This window comes from Dipodomys spectabilis, unplaced genomic scaffold (assembly GCF_019054845.1).
Source record: "Dipodomys spectabilis isolate Male_0828 unplaced genomic scaffold, ASM1905484v1 ptg000221l, whole genome shotgun sequence".
In the NCBI taxonomy this organism is placed as follows: domain Eukaryota; kingdom Metazoa; phylum Chordata; class Mammalia; order Rodentia; family Heteromyidae; genus Dipodomys; species Dipodomys spectabilis.
In genome coordinates this window covers 351,907-370,077 of record NW_024870898.1, presented here as the reverse complement: position 1 = coordinate 370,077, position 18,171 = coordinate 351,907, and the positions used below count along the sequence as shown (strand labels likewise).

The window sequence follows — 18,171 nt, the reverse complement described above, 5'->3', positions numbered from 1 at the left end:
TATCTGGACGTCAGGCTATTGCTACTTACTACACTCGTACCTGGAAAAGAGGCTAACTGCTAGCATAGGTGAGTGCCTGAAAAACTCTACGACATTCCAACTGCTATTAATTACTATCACAGCTCCCAGAAGAGAATTATGAAGCTCCTCATCTCTTTTTTTTCCTTTTTTTCGTTCTGTTCCTAGGGAATGAACTTAGGACCTGGTGCCTAGGCACTGTCCCTGAGCTTTTTTGTTCAAGGCTAGTGCTCTACCACTTGACCCACAGTGCCACTTCCAGTTTTCTGGTAAGAGTTTCATTGACTTTTCTGCCCAGGATGGCTTTAAACTGTGATCCTCAGATCTCAGCATCCTGAGTAACTAGGATTATAGGTGTGAGCCACTGGCACCCTGCTCCTCACCTCTTTTAGATACAAAATGGGTTTCTCTGTGTATATTGCCAGCCGAACAGTTCTATTACTACCTAGTATGTATTCAACACCCTTTCTGGAACAGTACCCATTGGCTAGGAGTTCTTTAGTCTTCCACTGGCAGCCAGGAGCCATTGCTATTCCTCTCAAGAGCACTGACTCCTTTTCCAGCTCATGGGCTGTTACCTAGAAATAATCCCCATCCTCATTAGCATGAAACTTGTTTTGGCTTTGGGGCAGCAGTTGAATACAGCCCAGATTTGGAGATGAATATCATATTAAAGGAATGAAAACTCAGGAGGCTGAGATCTGAGGATCAAAGTTCAAAGCCAACCTTGGCAGTAAAGTCTATGAGGTAGCCACTAAAAACCTAGAAGTGGAGCTGTGGCTCAAGTGGTAGAGCACTAGCCTTGAGCAAAAAGCTTGGGGACAGTACGTAGGCCATGAGTTCAAGTCCCAGGTCTGGCACACATCACATACACACATTAAACACACACACACACACACACACACACATACACAAGCTGTGACACTGAGTCACTCTGTTCTCATCAAGAACTCTATATAGAATCTAGGGAAATTAAGACAAACTGCAAAATAACTGTGACTTCTTTTGACTGCCTTCAAATCTAGAAGCATGTATACATAGCCACAGGTCAAACTATAGATTTAGTGAAATGCCTTAGGATTTGGATTTTGTCTGGCTATCCTAAAGGAATAAGTGCAATTTAAACTATCTTATTCCCTTACAATCTACAACCCAGACATGTCCATCTTTGTCCTATTCCTTTTTTTTAATATATATATTTTTATTGTAAAGATACTATACAAAGGGGTTACAGTTACATGAGTAAGGTAAGGAGTACACATCCTATCGAGCATTGTGACCCCCCTCCTTTCTTTTTCCCCTACCATCCCTTCTTTCCCTACCTCCCCAACTACCACATCCCCTGCCCCGCCCCTGCCAAAGCTGTAAAGTTCATTTTCAACATAGTGTCTTGTACATCTCATTGTTACAATGGGTCAACCCATATCCTCATTTCAACATTTTATTTCCCTTCCCCTCCCCAAATTAGAAAAATGTATATACAAGATGCAGGGCACCTGAATCTATCCTATCTCATTGTACATGCAAGAACCATTTTTGTGCTCACCCCATTCTGTTTTCCACCAGGCTCTCTCTGCAAGCGCTCCACCAGATCCACAGCCTGTCTGATGTTCTGTGGATGATGCTTCTGCACCCAGTTCTGGGTCTCCTTGGGCAGAATGGCCAGGAACTGCTCTAGCACCAGTAGTTCTAAGATCTGTTCTTTTGAGTGGCTTTCTGGTCTCAGCCACTTATAGCACAATGCCTGAAGCTGGTGGACAGCCTCTAGTGGTCCAGTTGCTTCATGGTAACAAAAGCTTCGGAAGTGATGATGAGCGCTCTCAGGACGAAGACTCTCTATTTGTGGACAGGATTTCTTAATCTGACTGGCGTTGTCTTCCGCAGATTTCTTAGTCTCCCACACAGCCCCCCTGCGGGGGCTCAAGCATACATTTGTCTTCAGCTCTCTCATCATCATTTGGTCTAGGAACAGTTTTACTTCTGTATGTGACACCAACACCCTTTTGGTGCCACCTTAGACAACTGAGGCCCCATCAGGTTTGGTGCAAAACCAATGAATGGCTCTTCTTGTAAGTGCACTGAGAAAGGAAGCAGAAAAACACTACATGTCAAAAAGAAAGTCATATGACACATAATTTGGTATTTACTATCAGAGAAAAATACACAGAAAAGCTCTTGCTCCCACTTTAAAATCAACAGCCAGGTGGTAGGACACCCAGGATGGTAGATCACTTCATGAGGTATATTTCTATTCTTCTGGGAGTTTCCCTCAACATTGAAACAAACCACAGGTCAGAAAAAAAAAATATTGAACAGTTCCTTCTGGGTTTTTTTATTTAACAATGGAAACACTGGTGGGTCAGAAAACATGTATCCAGCCTAGTACTGGTAGCCTATACCTATAATTCTAATTACTCAGGAGGCTGAGATTTGAGGATCATAGTTCAAAGCCAGCCTAGGCAGGAAATTCCATGAGACTATTATCTCCACCTAACCACCAAAAATAGCAGAAGAGGAGCTGTGGCTCCAAGTGGTATAGTGCTAGCCTTAAGCAAAAAATTTCAGGGGCTAGGCGCTGGTGGCTCACATCTATAATTCTAGCTATTCAGGATCCTCAGATCTTAAAGGATCCAGGTTCAAAGCCAGCTGGGGCAGGAAAGTCCATGACACTCTTTTCTCTATTAACCATCAGGAAACCAGAAGTGGTGCTGTGGCTCAAAGTGATAGAGCAATAGTCTTGAGTGAAAGAGTCCAGGGACATCACCCAGGTACTGAGTTCAAGCCTCATGACCGACCAAAATAAAAAACCCACAAAAAAAACCCTCAGGCTCTATAACTGATTTTTAAAAAACGAGCTGGGCACCCATGGTTCACATCTGTAATCCCAGCTACTCAGGAGGCTGAGATCTGAGGATCTCGGTTCAAAGCCAGCCCAGACAGGAAACTCCGTGAGACTCTTATCTCCAATAAACCACTAGAAAACTGGAAGTGCCGCTGTGACTCAAGTGGCAGAGCACAGGGACAGCGCCCAAGCCCAGAGTTCAAGCCCCATGACCGACAAGAAAGAAGGAAGGAAGGAAGGAAGGAAGGAAGGAAGAAAGAAAGAGAAAGAAAGAGAGAAAGAAAGCAGGAATCAATTGGCAAAAATCAATTCCTAATCTGTGTGCTTCCTGGACAATATCTAGTTTTGCATTTCTCAAAATTTTAACAGATTACTGGAAATGGGAGTTCACACCTGTAATCCTAACTACTCAGAAGTCTGAGGATCATGGTTCTCAGCCCTTGAGCAAAAAAAGCCTTGAAAAAAAGCTTAAGGAGAGCACCCATGCCCTGAGTTCAAGCCCCAGTACTGGCAGGCACGCGCTCGCTTTCGCGCGCACGCATACACACACATACACACACACACACACACACACACACACACACACACACACACAAATTAACAGATCATCTCAGTCTTTTGTCATTAGTGCAAAAACAGTTTCTATTCTGTTTCAGGTCTCAAAAAGACAAACTTAACCGGGTGCCGGTGGCTAACGCCTGTAATCCTAACTACTCAGGAGGCTGAGTGAGATCTGAGGATCTCGGTTCAAAGCCAACCCTGGAAGAACGTCTGTGAGACTCTTATCTCCAATAAACCACCAGAAAACCAGAAGTGGTACTGTGGCTCAAGTAGTACAGCTCTAGCCTTAAGCTGAGGAGCTGAGGGACAGCGCCCAGACCCAGAGTTCAAGCCCCATGACTAACAGAAAAAAAAAAGACAAACTTTGTTTCATGGACCATTTAATATTCTCATTTCCATTGTATTAATAATCAGAGGAAAACTGAGACAGTGAGATTAGTCATAAATAGGGGAAAAATAAAAATGTCTCCGCAAATGTCCTACCACTAGGGAAGCAGGTCACATGACCCTGCATCATCAAGGGATGCACGTCTTTGTAATACACATAAATGACACTGAAGCTAGCTGCCAGTAGCATACACGTATAATCCTAGCTACTCAGGTGGTTGAGATCTGAACAATGCAGTTTGAAGCCAGTCTGGGTAGGAAAGTCTTTGAGACTTTCATGTCCAATTTATCACCAAAAAAAAAAAAAAAAAGATGATAGTCGAGCTGTGGCTCAAGTAGTACCCTGGCTTTGAGCAATAAAGCTAAGGGACTGTGCTCAGGCTCTGAGTTTAAATCCCAGTACCAACACACACACACACACACACACACACACACACACACACACACACACACACACACAATGGAAATTTCAAGCTAGACATTGAGTTGGTAATGATTAAGATTCTTGTAGACAGGAAAGGTTTGAGTACTTTTTCTCAGGATATGATCAAATGTGTATTGTCAAGGAAGGCTGGGCATAGCCTTGACCTCCCTTAAGTTTCCAAAAAGATGATCTAGTAGAATGATCTACCAGAGGATGATAAGGTGTTCCAAGAAATGGTGGCTCAGGAGGTCGAGGGGATATTTTCCAGCTTTTTTGTAGGGGGAGCAGAAGCCAATGTGTTTAAAGGTAGAAATGGTTCTTCCTGCAGTAGTATAATCATAAATGCGTGGAGATTGGTCAGTTTTGCTGGGGCAGCGGTTGATGTGACTGCCTCAGTTCCCATCACTAAATCGCCATAAGGTCTACGTACACGACAGAAAATCCTTTTAAGCACTCTGTGTGTGAGTCGGTTGTGAGTTCCAGCATCGCTCGCTGGATTCCATCCTCCTACACCAGGTAAGAGGATGCTTCTGGGGATGAGAGGTGGCTAGAGAAGACTGCGTGTAGGCCTTGCTGCGGACAGATCACGCACGCTCTCCATGACCAGCGGCCTCGCAACGGCGCCACCAGGTACTGAGAAGTGTCCCCGCCCTCCCCCTCCGGTTCCCATTCACTCAGACGCAGCAGCAATCCCCCTCCCCAAAATAAAAAGATCGTAACTGGCCATTTTCTTTCTGGGGCTTCCCTTAAGCGAATCTAAAGGTAAAAGAAGCTTCTCCATTACCTTTAGTCAACTCTGGCTTCGGCGGAGGCCACTTTTCTTTCCGTCAGCTCGGCAAACAAGGTCGCCACGCCTCCCCCGAGGTTCTGCTGTGCGAAAGTCCGCTGCCGAGCCTAGCAGGGAGAGGGGGGCGGAAGAGACTGGGGAGGGGGGGGGGGGGAGAGATTATGTCGTCCGGAAATCGCGCGATGCTTGGGGAATGAAGCTCCCAAGATCTGAGGAGCGCGGGGGGCCGCTAAAGGTCACTTCTCCACCTGATCCTTCAGCCTCCCTAAGACCGCACCCCAAATTGCCATTGTTGGCACGCGGTCTGCGGAACCGAACCCCAACCGGAAAAGGAAAGATGAGTTTCCGGTATTTTCGTGACAACCACGCCCAACCATCTCCTGATGTCTACCTGTGGAGTGTCCGCTGTGACTAGTCCCGGAACAAACCGGTCTAGTGACTCCTTGTAATTACAGAGGAAGCGACCTCCTGTCCCGCTTGGCCATTGGAAACGGTTACTGCCCCTGAGGCTCCAGGCCTAAAGAAACCCCGCACGGGAAAGGAGAGAGGGAAGGAGGATATTGACGTATAGCATGTGACTTCTGAAGAAGTTACATAAATTACCAGTGGCAGAATTTACACACATATTTCTGCCTCTTTGTCATATCCGTCATGGGTGGTTTTTGTTCTGTTTACTACATAATGCTTTTCTGAACTTCAGGCATTTGATTTTTTTCATTTCATCTTGTACCACCAACAATGCTATTTCTGGGCACCATATATATCCTATAAATGATTTCACCATTTTTTATAGCCTATGTATTAGTTGTACCATCTTTTTAAGAGCATGAGATTGTCTATTGTCAGTATTCTCTAAAATTTCCACTCTCTCTATGCAGTATTTACTATTTGGATAAAAATGGTTCATCTATAGCTCATTTGTATGAAAGGGGATCAAACCTCAATCTTTAGGAAGTCTTGCTGGGAAATCACACAAAACAACAGCTATCAGACTGCTAAGTAGGAAAATACACAAAAAGCACGAGTTTGCCTGTATACATGCAAATGAAGCTAATTCAAAAAGTAAGGCTGTCAATAAGTAAAACTGCCAAACCCCAAGGGTTATCTGTGAGTGTAAACTTTAACTCAGCATGGTTCTTTCAGAATGCTTCTTTCAAACCTGTGTTCCTGCTGGGCCGCAGTCACTCAAGCTTGAAACCCTAGCTATGGAGAAGGCTGACAGCCACAGAATCACGGTTTGATAGCAACCTGAGGAGAACAGTTCAAGAGCTGTCCAGCAGTTCAACAGTTCAACAGCTCCACATCCAAATTAAACAGCAAAAAAACACACTGAAAGTTTGGCTCAAGTGGTAGAGCACCAGCCTAGCAAGCATAATGATCTGAGTTTAAACTGCACACGTACAAAGAAAATATATTTCTCACATCAGGCTTTTTCACCATAACATTTTATTACTTAATGAAAAGGAAGTCTGATAGTTTCCAGACTTACCACTAGCCAGAAAGGATAGTCAGATAAATGGCATTTTCTGGTGTGGGGATATAGCTAACAGGTAGCGTGCTTGCTTAATGCACCTAAAGCTCGGTATTTCATCAAAAGCACCACAAAAAAGACACTGTCTTCCTTTAAACACTTCCATCTTGAATTCACCAATTAAGGTCTAATCCTGAGCTGCATACAATTTTGTAAGTGGAAGCAATTTGGAGAGAATATTAAATTTTGAATAAAGTCATGATGAACAAGATTAAGGGGGGAAAAGGAATTACTCAATTGAAGCCTACAAGAATATTGTGATTTTAAAAACTGTGTCATCATCATCATCATCTCATCATCATCATCATCATCATCATCATCATTTTTCTGGTCCTTGGGCTTGAATTCAGGGAACGGGCACTGTTCTAAGCTTATTGCTCAAGGCAGCACTTTTACCACTTGAGCCACAGCTCCACTTCTGACCATTATTTTCTTGGTCATGGGGCTCGAACTCTGGTCCTGAGCACTGTCCCTCACCTCAAAGCTAGTGCTCCACCATTTGAGTCACAGCACCACTTCCAGCTTTTTATGTTTATGTGGTGCTGAGGAATAGAACCCAGGGCCTCATGCAATGCAAGGCAAACACTCTACCACTGAGCCACCTTCCCAGCCCTACTTCTGACCAATTTGATAGTTAACTGGGATTCTCATGGACTTCCCTGCCCAGGCTACTTTCAAACCTTGATCCTCAGATTTTAGCCTCCTGAGTAGGTAAGATTATATGGGTGAGCCATCAGTGGCCCATTTATTCCCAGATATTTATTACAGTTGATACTATAAGTGGATTTGTCTTAATTTCATATTTTGTTTTGTTACTGTAGAATCTTGGGTCTTACCACTATGCTAAATTTACATATTATGGTTTGCTTTTGTTGATTCTTAGTATTTCCTTCTTATAAATCATATTATGCAAATTGAGATCATTTTAATTCTTCCTCTCTGAAGCGGATGGTGTGTGTGTGTGTGTGTGTGTGTGTGTGTGTGTGTGTGTGTGTGCGTGCGCATGCGCGCGCGCGCGCCCGCGCGTGCCAGCCCTAGGGTGTGAATTCTGGGCCTGGGTGCTGTTCCTGAGCTTTTTTTCTCAAGGCTAGTGATTTACCACTTGAGCCCCAGCTCCACTTCCAGCTTTTTGCTGGTTATTGGAGGTAAGTGTCATGGACTTCCCTTTCTGGGCTCATTTCCAACAACCATCATCAGATCTCAGCCTCCTGAGTAGCTAGGATTACAGGCAGGAGTCACCAGCACCTAGCTTGCTTATTCCTGGATATTTATTATAGTTGATGCCATTATAAGTGAACTTATTTCCTTAAGGTCCTTTTTTGGTTTGCTTACTGTAGAAAAAACAATTGATTTCGTACATTTATTTTGGGTCTTGACACCTTGTTTGTCTTATGTATTAATTGTACGTTGCTTTCAGCAATTTCTTAGTATTTTTTCTACATAAGAATTTTAGGGGCTGGGAAGGTGGCTCAGTGGTAGAGCGCTTGCCTTGCATGCATGAGGCCCTGGGTTCGATTCCTCAGCACCACGTAAGCCGGAAAAAAAAAGCCGGAAGTGGCACTGTGTTTCAAATGGTAGAGCGCTAGCCTTGAGCTGAAGAGCTGAGGGACAGCGCCCAGGACCAGAGTTCAGGCCCCACAACCGGACCCCCAAAAAAAAAAAAAGAATTTTAGTACATTTCCATTATATGCAAATAAATATTATTTTAAATCTTCCTTTTTAAACAGGATATCTTTTCTTTTCACTTCTTTTCTTGCCTAGTTGCCCTAGCTAATGCATCTACCACATTATCAAATGTAACTTACAGGAGCAGGTATCCTTGTCTTTTTCCTGATCTTGGGGAAATAATTTACTCTTTCACCATTATATATGATGTGAGCTATGAGGGTTTTATTGTTGTTGTTGCTGTTTCAATGATCCTGGGGCTTGAACTCTGGGCCTTACGTGCTGTCCCTGAGCTTCTTTTGCTCAAGACTAGCGCTCTACCACTTGGGACACAGGGCCACTTCTGAGTAGTTATTGAAGATAAGAATCTCATGGAGGGCTGGGAAAGTGGCTCAGTGGTAGAGCGCTTGCCTTGCATGCATGAGGCTCTGGGTTCGATTCCTCAGCACCACATAAGCAAAAAGTAAAAGCCGGAAGTGGCTCTGTGGCTCAAGTGGTAGAGCTCTAGCCTTGAGCTGAAGAGCTGAGGGACAGCGCCCAGGCCCAGAGTTCAGGCCCCACGACCGGACACACACACACACACACACAAAAGAGTCTCATGGAGTTTACTGCCCAGCCTGGCTTCAAATTGCAATCCTCAAATCTCAGGTCTCCTGAGTAGCTAGGAATAAAGCCATGAACTCTGAGGGCCTGGCCTGAGCTATGCGTTTTTCATAGATACTTCAGTATTTTTATTATTGGGTTTGTTTTGTTTTGAGACAGAGTCTCTCTAGAAACTGTCATGTAGCCCAGGCTGGCCTTGAATTCTCAGCCTTCCTGCTTCAGCTTCCCTAGTACTGTGTGTATCAGCATGCCTGGTCATAGTACCTAGTTATCAACTAAAACTTGTGACCAATACACTGTTTAATAATATTCAGCTTCCCAAAGAACATGTGATTATTGTTAGTCAGAAACTGCACACAGTCTAAAGAGTATTGATCTTTTTTTTGTTTTTTTGGGTCCAGTCATGGGGCCTGAACTCTGGGCCTGGGCACTGTCCCTCAGCTCTTCAGCTCAAGGCTAGCGCTCTACCACTTGAGCCACAGTGCCACTTCCGTCTTTTTTCTTTTTGCTTATGTGGTGCTGAGGAATCGAACCCAGGGCCTCATACATGCAAGGCAAGCACTCTACCACTGAGCCACCTTCCCAGCCCCTATTGATCATTTTTTGTGTGCAAAAATGAGAGCTTGAACTCAGGGCCTGAGCACTGTCCCTGACCTTTTTTGGTTTGAAGCAGGTGCTCTACTGCTTGAGCCACAGTTCCACTTCCAGCTTTTTTTGGTGGTTATTTGAAGATAAGAGTCTCACAGGGGCTGGGAAGGTGGCTCAGTGGTAGAGCGCTAGCCTTGAGCTGAAGAGCTGAGGGACAGCGCCCAGGCCCAGAGTTCAGGCCCCACGACCAGATCCAAAAGAAAAAAAAAAATAGTCTCACAGTCCTTCCTGGAAAGGCTGGCTTAGAACATCCATCCACAAATCTCAGCCTCCTGAGTAGTTAGGATTACAGACATGAGCCACCAATGCTCAGAGTTGAATATTGGTATTTTTTTTTTTTTTGGTCGGTCGTGGGGCTTGAACTCTGGGCCTGGGTGCTGTCCCTCAGCTCTTCAGCTCAAGGCGAGCGCTCTACCACTTGAGCTATAGCACCACTTCCGGTTTTCTGGTGGTTTATTGGAGATAGGAGTCTCACGGTCTCTCCTGCCCGGGCTGGCTTTGAACCGTGATCCTCAGATCTCAGCCTCCTGAGTAGCTAGGATTATAGGCGTGAGCCACCAGCGCCCGGCTGAATATTGGTATTTTTAAGGAATAGGTGATGCCATAAAGAATCTTGCCATGGTTGGCTTCTTTTTACTCAGTCCATTCAATGACAGGTAGTGTGGTATAATGAGAAATTCCTAGGTTCAAGGGGCCAGAGTAGACCAGGAACCAACTACCTGATGCCCCTGCTTCTAGCACTGGCTCATGACTTCTAAATTGACATTCTGCAGAGCCTTGCTAGTCATTCCACCTCTGCTTAGCAGGATTACTCTACCACTCCACAATATTCAAGTAAGCATTTATTATTTATAGCCCTCATTTTTTTGGAGGGGAGAGGGCTGATCCTAGGGCTTGAACTTAGGGCCTAGGCACTATTCCTGAGCTCTTTTGCTCAAGACTAGCACTCTACCAGTTGAGCTACAGCTTTACCTCCAGCTTTTTTGTAGTTAATTGGAGATAAAAGTCTCAGACTTGGGGATGGGAAGGTGGCTCAGTGGTAGAGCGCTTGCCTTGCATGCATGAGGCCCTGGGTTCGATTCCTCAGCACCACATAAGAAAAAAGCCGGAAGTGGCGCTGTGGCTCAAGTGGTAAAGCACTAGCCTTGAGTTGAAGAGCTGAGGGACAGTGCCCAGGCCCAGAGTTCAGGCCCCACGACCGGACCCCCCCCCCCCAAAAAAAAGAAAAAAAAAGTCTCAGACTTTCCTACCCTGTCTAGCTTCAAACTGTAATCCTAGCCAGTGGCTCACATCTGTATTCCTAGCTACTCAGGAGGCTAAGATCTGAGGATAGTGGTTCAAAGCCAGCCCAGGCAGGAATGTCTGTGTGACTCTTATCTCTAATAAACCATTCAGAAAACTGGTAGTGGCGCTGTGGCTCAAGTGGTAGAGTGCTAGCCTTGAGCTGAAGAGCTCAGGGACAGCACCCAGGCCCAGAGTTTAAGCCCCCTCAACCCCCCAACCAGAAAAACAAACAAACAAACAAACAAAAAACAACTATAATCCTTAGATCTCAGCCTCCTGAGTAGGTAGGATTATAGGTGTGAGCTACCAGTGCCCAGACCTCATTCTGTCTTATAGTTTAGATCTTAAATATCCTCCAAAATTCATGTATTGAAGGCTTGGTCCCTAATGCACCAGTTTTCAGTGGGCAGGGGGCACTCTAGAGCTCCCCCTGTACAAATCTGATTACTTAATGAATTAACAACCTATTGATGAGTACATAGCTTCATGGATTTGGGAGATCTCTGTGTGTGTGTGTGTCTTTCTGGGTGCTGGTCCTGGGGCTTGAACTCAGGGCCTAGGTGCTGTCTCTTCTGGCCTTTAAGTGGTTAATTGGAGATAAATCTCCTGAACTTCCCTGCTCTGGCTGGCTTTAAACCTCAATCTTCAGTTTCCACCTCCTAAGTAGCTAGTACTACAGGCCTGAGCCACTGGTACGCAACAAGACTGTTTAGTTTCCCAGCTGCCATTCAGTGAGCCTATTCCTCTACCAAGTGCATGGGCCACATGCCACTACCTCCATCTCGTTCTTCTGCTTGGCTGATGTGGAAGGAAGTTCCCTGGGAGCACCTTGGGCATAGTCAGTCTGATCAGGAGAACTCAATCACAGCTGTTATATTCCAGGTGACCTCTTTACAGAGTGGGTCACAGCAGTTGTGGGGATGGGTAAATTTCCTTCATTTTTTTGAATAGCAGACAACACAATCCATTTGTTTCCTTAGAGCAAGCGCCCAGTCAAGCAAGACTTTGAACATTTTGCCTTGGGGATATGTCAACTTTAATTTGGAAGGCAGGTCCTTGATCATCTTTCCTTCATCAGAGTACCATGCTGGCCTCATTAATTGGCATAAGGATACCAGAAGCAGGAATTTGAAATCTGGGTTACAAATTTGCTTGCCCCAGATGAGAAAGAAGTGACACAAAAATTCAAGGAGCTGCCAGGCGCCGGTGACTCACGCCTGTAATCCTAGCTACTCAGGAGGCTGAGATCTGAGGATCGCGGTTCAAAGCCAGCCCAGGAAAGAACATCTGTGAGACTCTTATCTCCAATAAACCACTAGAAAACTGGAAGTGGAGCTGTGGCTCAAGCAGTAGAGCATTCACCTTGAGCTGAAGAGCACAGGGACAGCGCCCAGCCCCAGAGTTCAAGCCCCACAACTGAAGAAAAAAAAATTCAGGGAGCTACAAGCACAAGTATCTAGTACTAGTTTCCTCAGGTTGTTTTCAACTGGCCTGCTAGGAATGGACACAGATGCCTTTCAGCTCATTTAGGGTCACATGCTTTGCACAAAAGGAAATAAGACAATGATCTTGGTCAGAGTTTAGCAAACTATGAACTGTGTCACAAATTATCTGGTCTGTTTTTTTCTCACTTTTTTTTTTGGCTGCTGGTACTGGGGCTCATTTGGCCTTTTGCTCAAGACTGGCACTCTACCACTTGAGCCACACCTCCACTTGTGTGGAGGAGTTTTGTTAGTTAATTGGAGATAAGAGTCACATGGAGGGGCTGGGAAAATGGCTCAGTGGTAGAGCGCTTGCCTTGCATGCATGAGGCCCTGGGTTTGATTCCTCAGTACCATATAAACAAAAAGAAAAAAGCCGGAAGTGGCGCTGTGGCTCAAGTGGTAGAGTGCTAGCCTTGAGCTGAAGAGCTGAGGGACAGTGCCTAGACCCAGATTTCAGGCCCCATGACCGGACCCAAAAAAAAAAAAAAAAAGAGTCACATGGATTTTTCTGCTTATGCTGGCCTGGAGTCTCAATCCTCTGAATCTACCAGTACGCAGATGGACAAAATTCTCTTTTGTGCCAGTCCTGGGGTGTGAACTCAGGGCCTGGGTTCTCAAGCTTTTATGCTCAAGGCTAGTGCTATACCACTTTGAGCCACAGCTCCATTTCAAGCCCTTGGTAGTTAATTGAAGATAAGTCCCACAGAATTTCCTGCTCAGACTGGCTTCCAACACTGACCCTCTGATCTCAGCCTCTTGAGTAGCTTAGGATTATAGTCATGAGCCACAAGTGCCCAGCCTAATCTTGAATTTTACACTCTAATGTATATTGCTCTGCTGTATTGTTTTTAAAGACTTTTGTTCTATCTTGTAAGTGGATTTTAATTCAACAATGTCATGTCACATTAATATTTACAGTATTGTATTTCTCTATGTAGTGTGTGTGTGTGTGTGTGTGTGTGTGTGTGTGTGTGTGTGATTGCAGGGCCTCGTGATTGCTATTTTGGTAATCTGCTGCTGAGCCAATATGAAGTGCTTTTGAAAATTATCCAGCTTTGCCATCATCTGTCAGTGTTTCAGTATACTGATTCACCACATGAAGGCTGGACAAAGCTGCCTGCCAGGTTGCACTACTGTGATTTAAAGAACTGCTTTGACAATTTTCATTTGAATCATGAGGGAAAAATTAAAATATGAAATCTGGCATATATATATATGTATATATATACACAGAGAGAGGTATATATCTCAAAATAGCATACGAAATTACAGACAAAACAATTGCTAATCATATATATATACATATATGTATCTGCATGTAGTTAATAGTTATGTGTACCTAGTGACTTGTCTGACACATAAAGAAATCGTTAGCTGTGCTTTAGATTTTAAAGGAAAATTTTAGTTGTATTTGCTAAGCATTTCCAAAGACCAGTTTGTTGCTCAGTCTGTTAAGCTGTGATCCTACATATAACCACAAGAGGGAGTGCTTATTGCTCCTTCATGCAGTTAGCACCTAATAGTTGAATTCCTGAGTGCCCAGGCATATAAAACAAACTGGCTTGGGGGAAAGAAAGCAACGGCTAAACTTAAGTTTCCTTCTTCAGTCTACCTCATGTATAGAAATATTAATCTTTAGGTTTACTTCTATATTTTTTCTCTCCAATTAACTACTTTAAAAAAGTCAGAAGTGGGGGTTTGGCTCAAGCTAGTCTTAACAAAAAAGCTCAGAGACAGTGCTCAGGCCCTGAGTTCAATCCCCAGGATGGGTACAAAAAAAAACAAAAAAAGAAACAGAAAAACAAAAAAGAGAATTAGCTCAATTTAAAATAAGCTCAAGCTGGGTACCAGTGGCTCATGCCTGTAATCCTAGCTACTCAGGAGGCTGAGATCTAAGGATCAAGGTTTGAAGCCAGCCTAGGCAGGAAAGTCCCTGGGAAACTCTTATCTCTAATTAATTAGTCTGCTGAACCAGTACTACCCTACTAGCTTGCTCTGGTTCAGTATCATCTCCTTTATCCATCTAAAGCAAGTCTCTACTTTCTTGCTGTTTTTTTGTGTGCGTTTTTGTTTTTGAGACAGGATCTCACTATGTAGTCCAGGTTAGCCTCAAACTTGAAGTCCTGCTAAGGTACCTCACTCCTATAAATAAAACCCCTGTAATCCTCATGCCTCTACCTACCAAGTGTCAGGATTAGAGATCCAGGTTTAATTCACATATGTCACTTGGACAGCCTGGATGTGGGACACAAATTAATAATTAACATAAAGAATAGTTAGTGGATACTCTCCTTTGGTGTCAATGTGTGAATGCTTAGAGACCTGTATAATTTATCTTGTCCCCGTGTTTTTTGTTTTTGTATTTTTTTATCATCTACTGTGTTAATTTATTGATGTATTGGCATATTCTAGTTACAACAAATGAGGGAAACCAATAGCTATATTCATCTGATCATATAAGGTATTTTTTGTTAGTCATGGGTCTTGAACTCAGGGCCTAGGTGCTGTCCCTGAGCTTTTTTGCTCAAGGGTAGTACTCTACCACTTTGAGCCACAATGCCAATTCCAGTTTTTGAATGGTTAATTGGAGATAAGTGTCTCATGGGAACTTTCCTGTCTGGACTGGCTTTGAACCGTGATCCTCAGATTTCAGGCACCTGAGTAGCTAGGATTATGGGTATGAGCCACCAGTAACCAGCACAAAATAATATTTATTGAAATGAACTCCAAAAGCCAGTGCCTCATGCCTATAACCTAGCTACTCAGGAGGCCAAAATCTGAGGATAGCAGGTCAAAGCCAGCATGGGCGGGAAAAGTCTGTGAGACTCTTATCTCCAATAAACTACTCAGAAAAATCACTGTGACTCAAATGGTAGAACACCAGCTGTAAGCCAAAGAAGCTCAGGGACAGTGCCTAAACCCTGAGTTTAATCCCCAGGACCAGCAAAAAAAGAAAGAAAGAAAGAAAGAAAGAAAGAGAGAAGGAAAGAAAGAAAGAGAGAAAGAAAGAGAGAAAGAAAGAAAGAGAGAGAAAGAAAGAGAAAGAAAGAAAGAAACAAAGAAAGAAACAAAGAAAGAAAGAAAAAGAGCAAAAGAAAGGATTGAACTCCAAAAATGGAAACAAGAGGTTTTCTTTTTTTTAATTTTTTTTTTTTTTTTTTGTCGGTCAGGGGGGCTTGAACTCTGGGCCTGGGCGCTGTCCCTGCGCTCTTCAGCTCAAGGCAAGTGCTCTACCACTTGAGCCACAGCACCACTTCCAGATTTCTAGTGGTTTATTGGAGATCAGAGTCTCACGGACTTTTCTGCCTGGGCTAGCTTTGAACCATAATCCTCAGAACTCAGCCTCCTGAGTAGCTAGGATTATAGGCGTGAGCCACCGGTGGCCAGCTGAGGTTTTCTTTTTCCTTTGTTTTCTGTTTTTGTTCTTTTCTTTTTGTCTTGTTAGCCTATATATCTTTGGGAGAGCAATGGGGGACAGAAATGTTGGGACAAAGGGTGACAAATGCGGCAGTCATACTATTGAAAATGCACTACACAACTTGTGGATGGGGACAGGAGGGAAAAACTGGGAGAGAGCAAAGAAAGGGGTGACACTGTCCAAAAAGAAATGTTCTCTGTCTGACTTATGTAACTGTAACCCCTCTGTACATTACCTTCACAATAACAATTTAAAAAAAGAAACAAGCGTCTGGGAAGGTGGCTCAGAGGTAGAGTGCTTGCCTTGCATGCATGAGACCCTGGGTTCAATTTCTCAGCACCATATAAGCAGAAAAAGCCAGAAGTGGCGCTGTGGCCCAAGTGGTAGCATACTAGCCTTGAGCTGAAAAGCTGAGGAACAGTGCCCAGGCCCAGAGTTCAGGCGCCACCACTGACAAAAAAAAAAAAAAAAGAAAGAAACAAATGGAATTGTTAGTGGAGGGCATTCTGAGAGTTGATAGGGACATCTAGGATGATGCTCTGTGCTTAATAAATATTAATAAATATTAAGCAGATTCTATTAACATGGGCTTTTTGTACAGAAATGAGGAAGTAAATTTATATTTTCAAGCTTTGTTTGCTATTATGAATTAGAATAAAACTTTGGACTTGCAACCATCTCTTTGGTTTAGACCAGTTTTCCCCAATACTTTTAATTTCTTTGTATTTGTCTGTCATTGTTGGATGACACAGAAAGTGACTGATAAATCCATGAAGCTACTGGCCAAGACATTCTGAGCTACCATGGGAAGTTTCTAAGGGCAGAAACTCTGTAATCAAGACAAGTCTAAAGGATATCCAAGAGTCTGAAATATAAACTGAAAATTTTGTATTTCCCATGTACCTGTTGCTGCTCTAATTTTGTCCTCTCTGGGAATGATAGAGATCCTTATCTTTAGATGAATAGTTCTGAACAAATCTCTTCAGTGAATTAATCAATGAGGGCATTTTAAAACAATATTCTGCCCAAGCATGGTGGCACATAACCTGTGTAAAATTCCAGGACTTGGGAGGAACAAGATTACGAGTTCCAGCCCAGCTTGGGCTAAAAGAGAGAACCTGTCTCAAAACAAACAAGCAGCCAGCTGCTATTGGCTCACATCTGTAATCTTAACTACTTGGAGACTGAGCTTAGAGAGTAGTGGTTTGAAGCCAGGCAGGGCAAGAGTCTGTGAGACTCTTATTGTCAATTAACCATTCAAAAAACTGGAGAAGTGATTCAGTATCAGCTTTGAATGACAAAGCTCAGCAACAGTATTCAAGCCCAGGAATTCAAGACCCATTACCAGTGCCAAAATGAAACAAAAAGAAAAAAAACATGCAAGCTCAGTGCTGATGGCTCATGCCTATAATCCTAGCTACTCAAGAGACTTGAAAATGGAAGATTATGGTTTCAAGACAGCATGGGGGGGAAAGTCTGTGAGAGTCCATCTCTACATAACCAACAAAATGTTGGGCTGGAAGCTTAGCTCAAGTGGTACTAGCTGTGTGCAAGGAAGCTAAGTAAGAACACAACTGCCCTAAATCCAAATACCAGTACAAAAAACAGTAATAATAAAATAAATAAATAATAAAGCCAGGAGCCAGTGGCCCATATCTATAATCCTAGCCACTCAGAAGACTAAATTATAGAATCATGTATCAAATCCAACCCAGGCAGGAAAGTCTATGAGATTCTTAATTCCAAAGAATCACCAAAAAAGGCAAAAGTGGAGCTATGATTCCAGCAAAAAAAGCCCAGAGACAGTGTCCATGCCCTGAGTTCAAGCCCCAGGACCACCACAAAAAAATAAAACAAAGGAATTTCTGCCTAACAATCTTTTTGGAAGAAAAAAGGCCATTTTTATGAAAAAATTGACTTTAATTCTGAGTCCACATTAGCAAATTTTACTTCATAATTTTTGTGGTACTTGGGTTTGAACTTAGGAATGTACTTTTGCTAAGTTGGAGCTCTACCACCGAGCCATGGCTCTAGTCTTTATAGTTCTCATAGTTCTCATTAATAATGAACACTAGAAACTTATAGAGGGTGTAGTGATTCTGCAAAAAAAAAAAAACTTCCCTATGACTTACTAGATAGTCAGACAAGGTAAACAAATGAGTTGGGCCCCATTGGCTCATACCTGTAATCCTAGCTACTCAGGAAACAGATATGAAGATGGTAGTTCAAAGCCAGCCTGGGCAGGAAAGTCCATGACATTCTTAATTCCAATTAACTACCAAAAAGCTGGAAGTGGAAATATGGTTCAGGTGGCGGACTGCTAGCCTTAAGCAAAAAAGCTAGGGACAGCACCCAGCTTCTGAGTTCAAGCCCCATGATTGGCACAAAAAATTATAAATGGAACATTATTAAAGTATGATTCATTCAAGTGTCATAATCGAAAATAAATGGAGGATGGAATCTAACCAAGGACTGCACATGTCAACCAACACTTCAGAAAATCACAAATGACAGCATTG

General features: G+C 43.4%; 1 protein-coding gene across 2 annotated transcripts in view; it reads right to left on the bottom strand.

Moving 5' to 3' along the window:
• Positions 1–5,362, bottom strand: part of Znf75d (zinc finger protein 75D) — a 49,135-nt gene extending 43,773 nt beyond the window's left edge. For both annotated transcript variants that reach the window (XM_042697535.1, XM_042697536.1), the window contains exons 1-2: positions 5,017–5,362; positions 1,565–2,096 (exon numbers count right to left, since the gene is read on the bottom strand). In XM_042697535.1, the coding sequence (XP_042553469.1) occupies positions 1,565–1,975 (411 nt within the window). In that variant the 5' untranslated portion in view covers positions 1,976–2,096; positions 5,017–5,362. The remainder of the gene's footprint in view (positions 1–1,564; positions 2,097–5,016) is intronic.
• Positions 5,363–18,171: the final 12,809 nt, after the last annotated feature.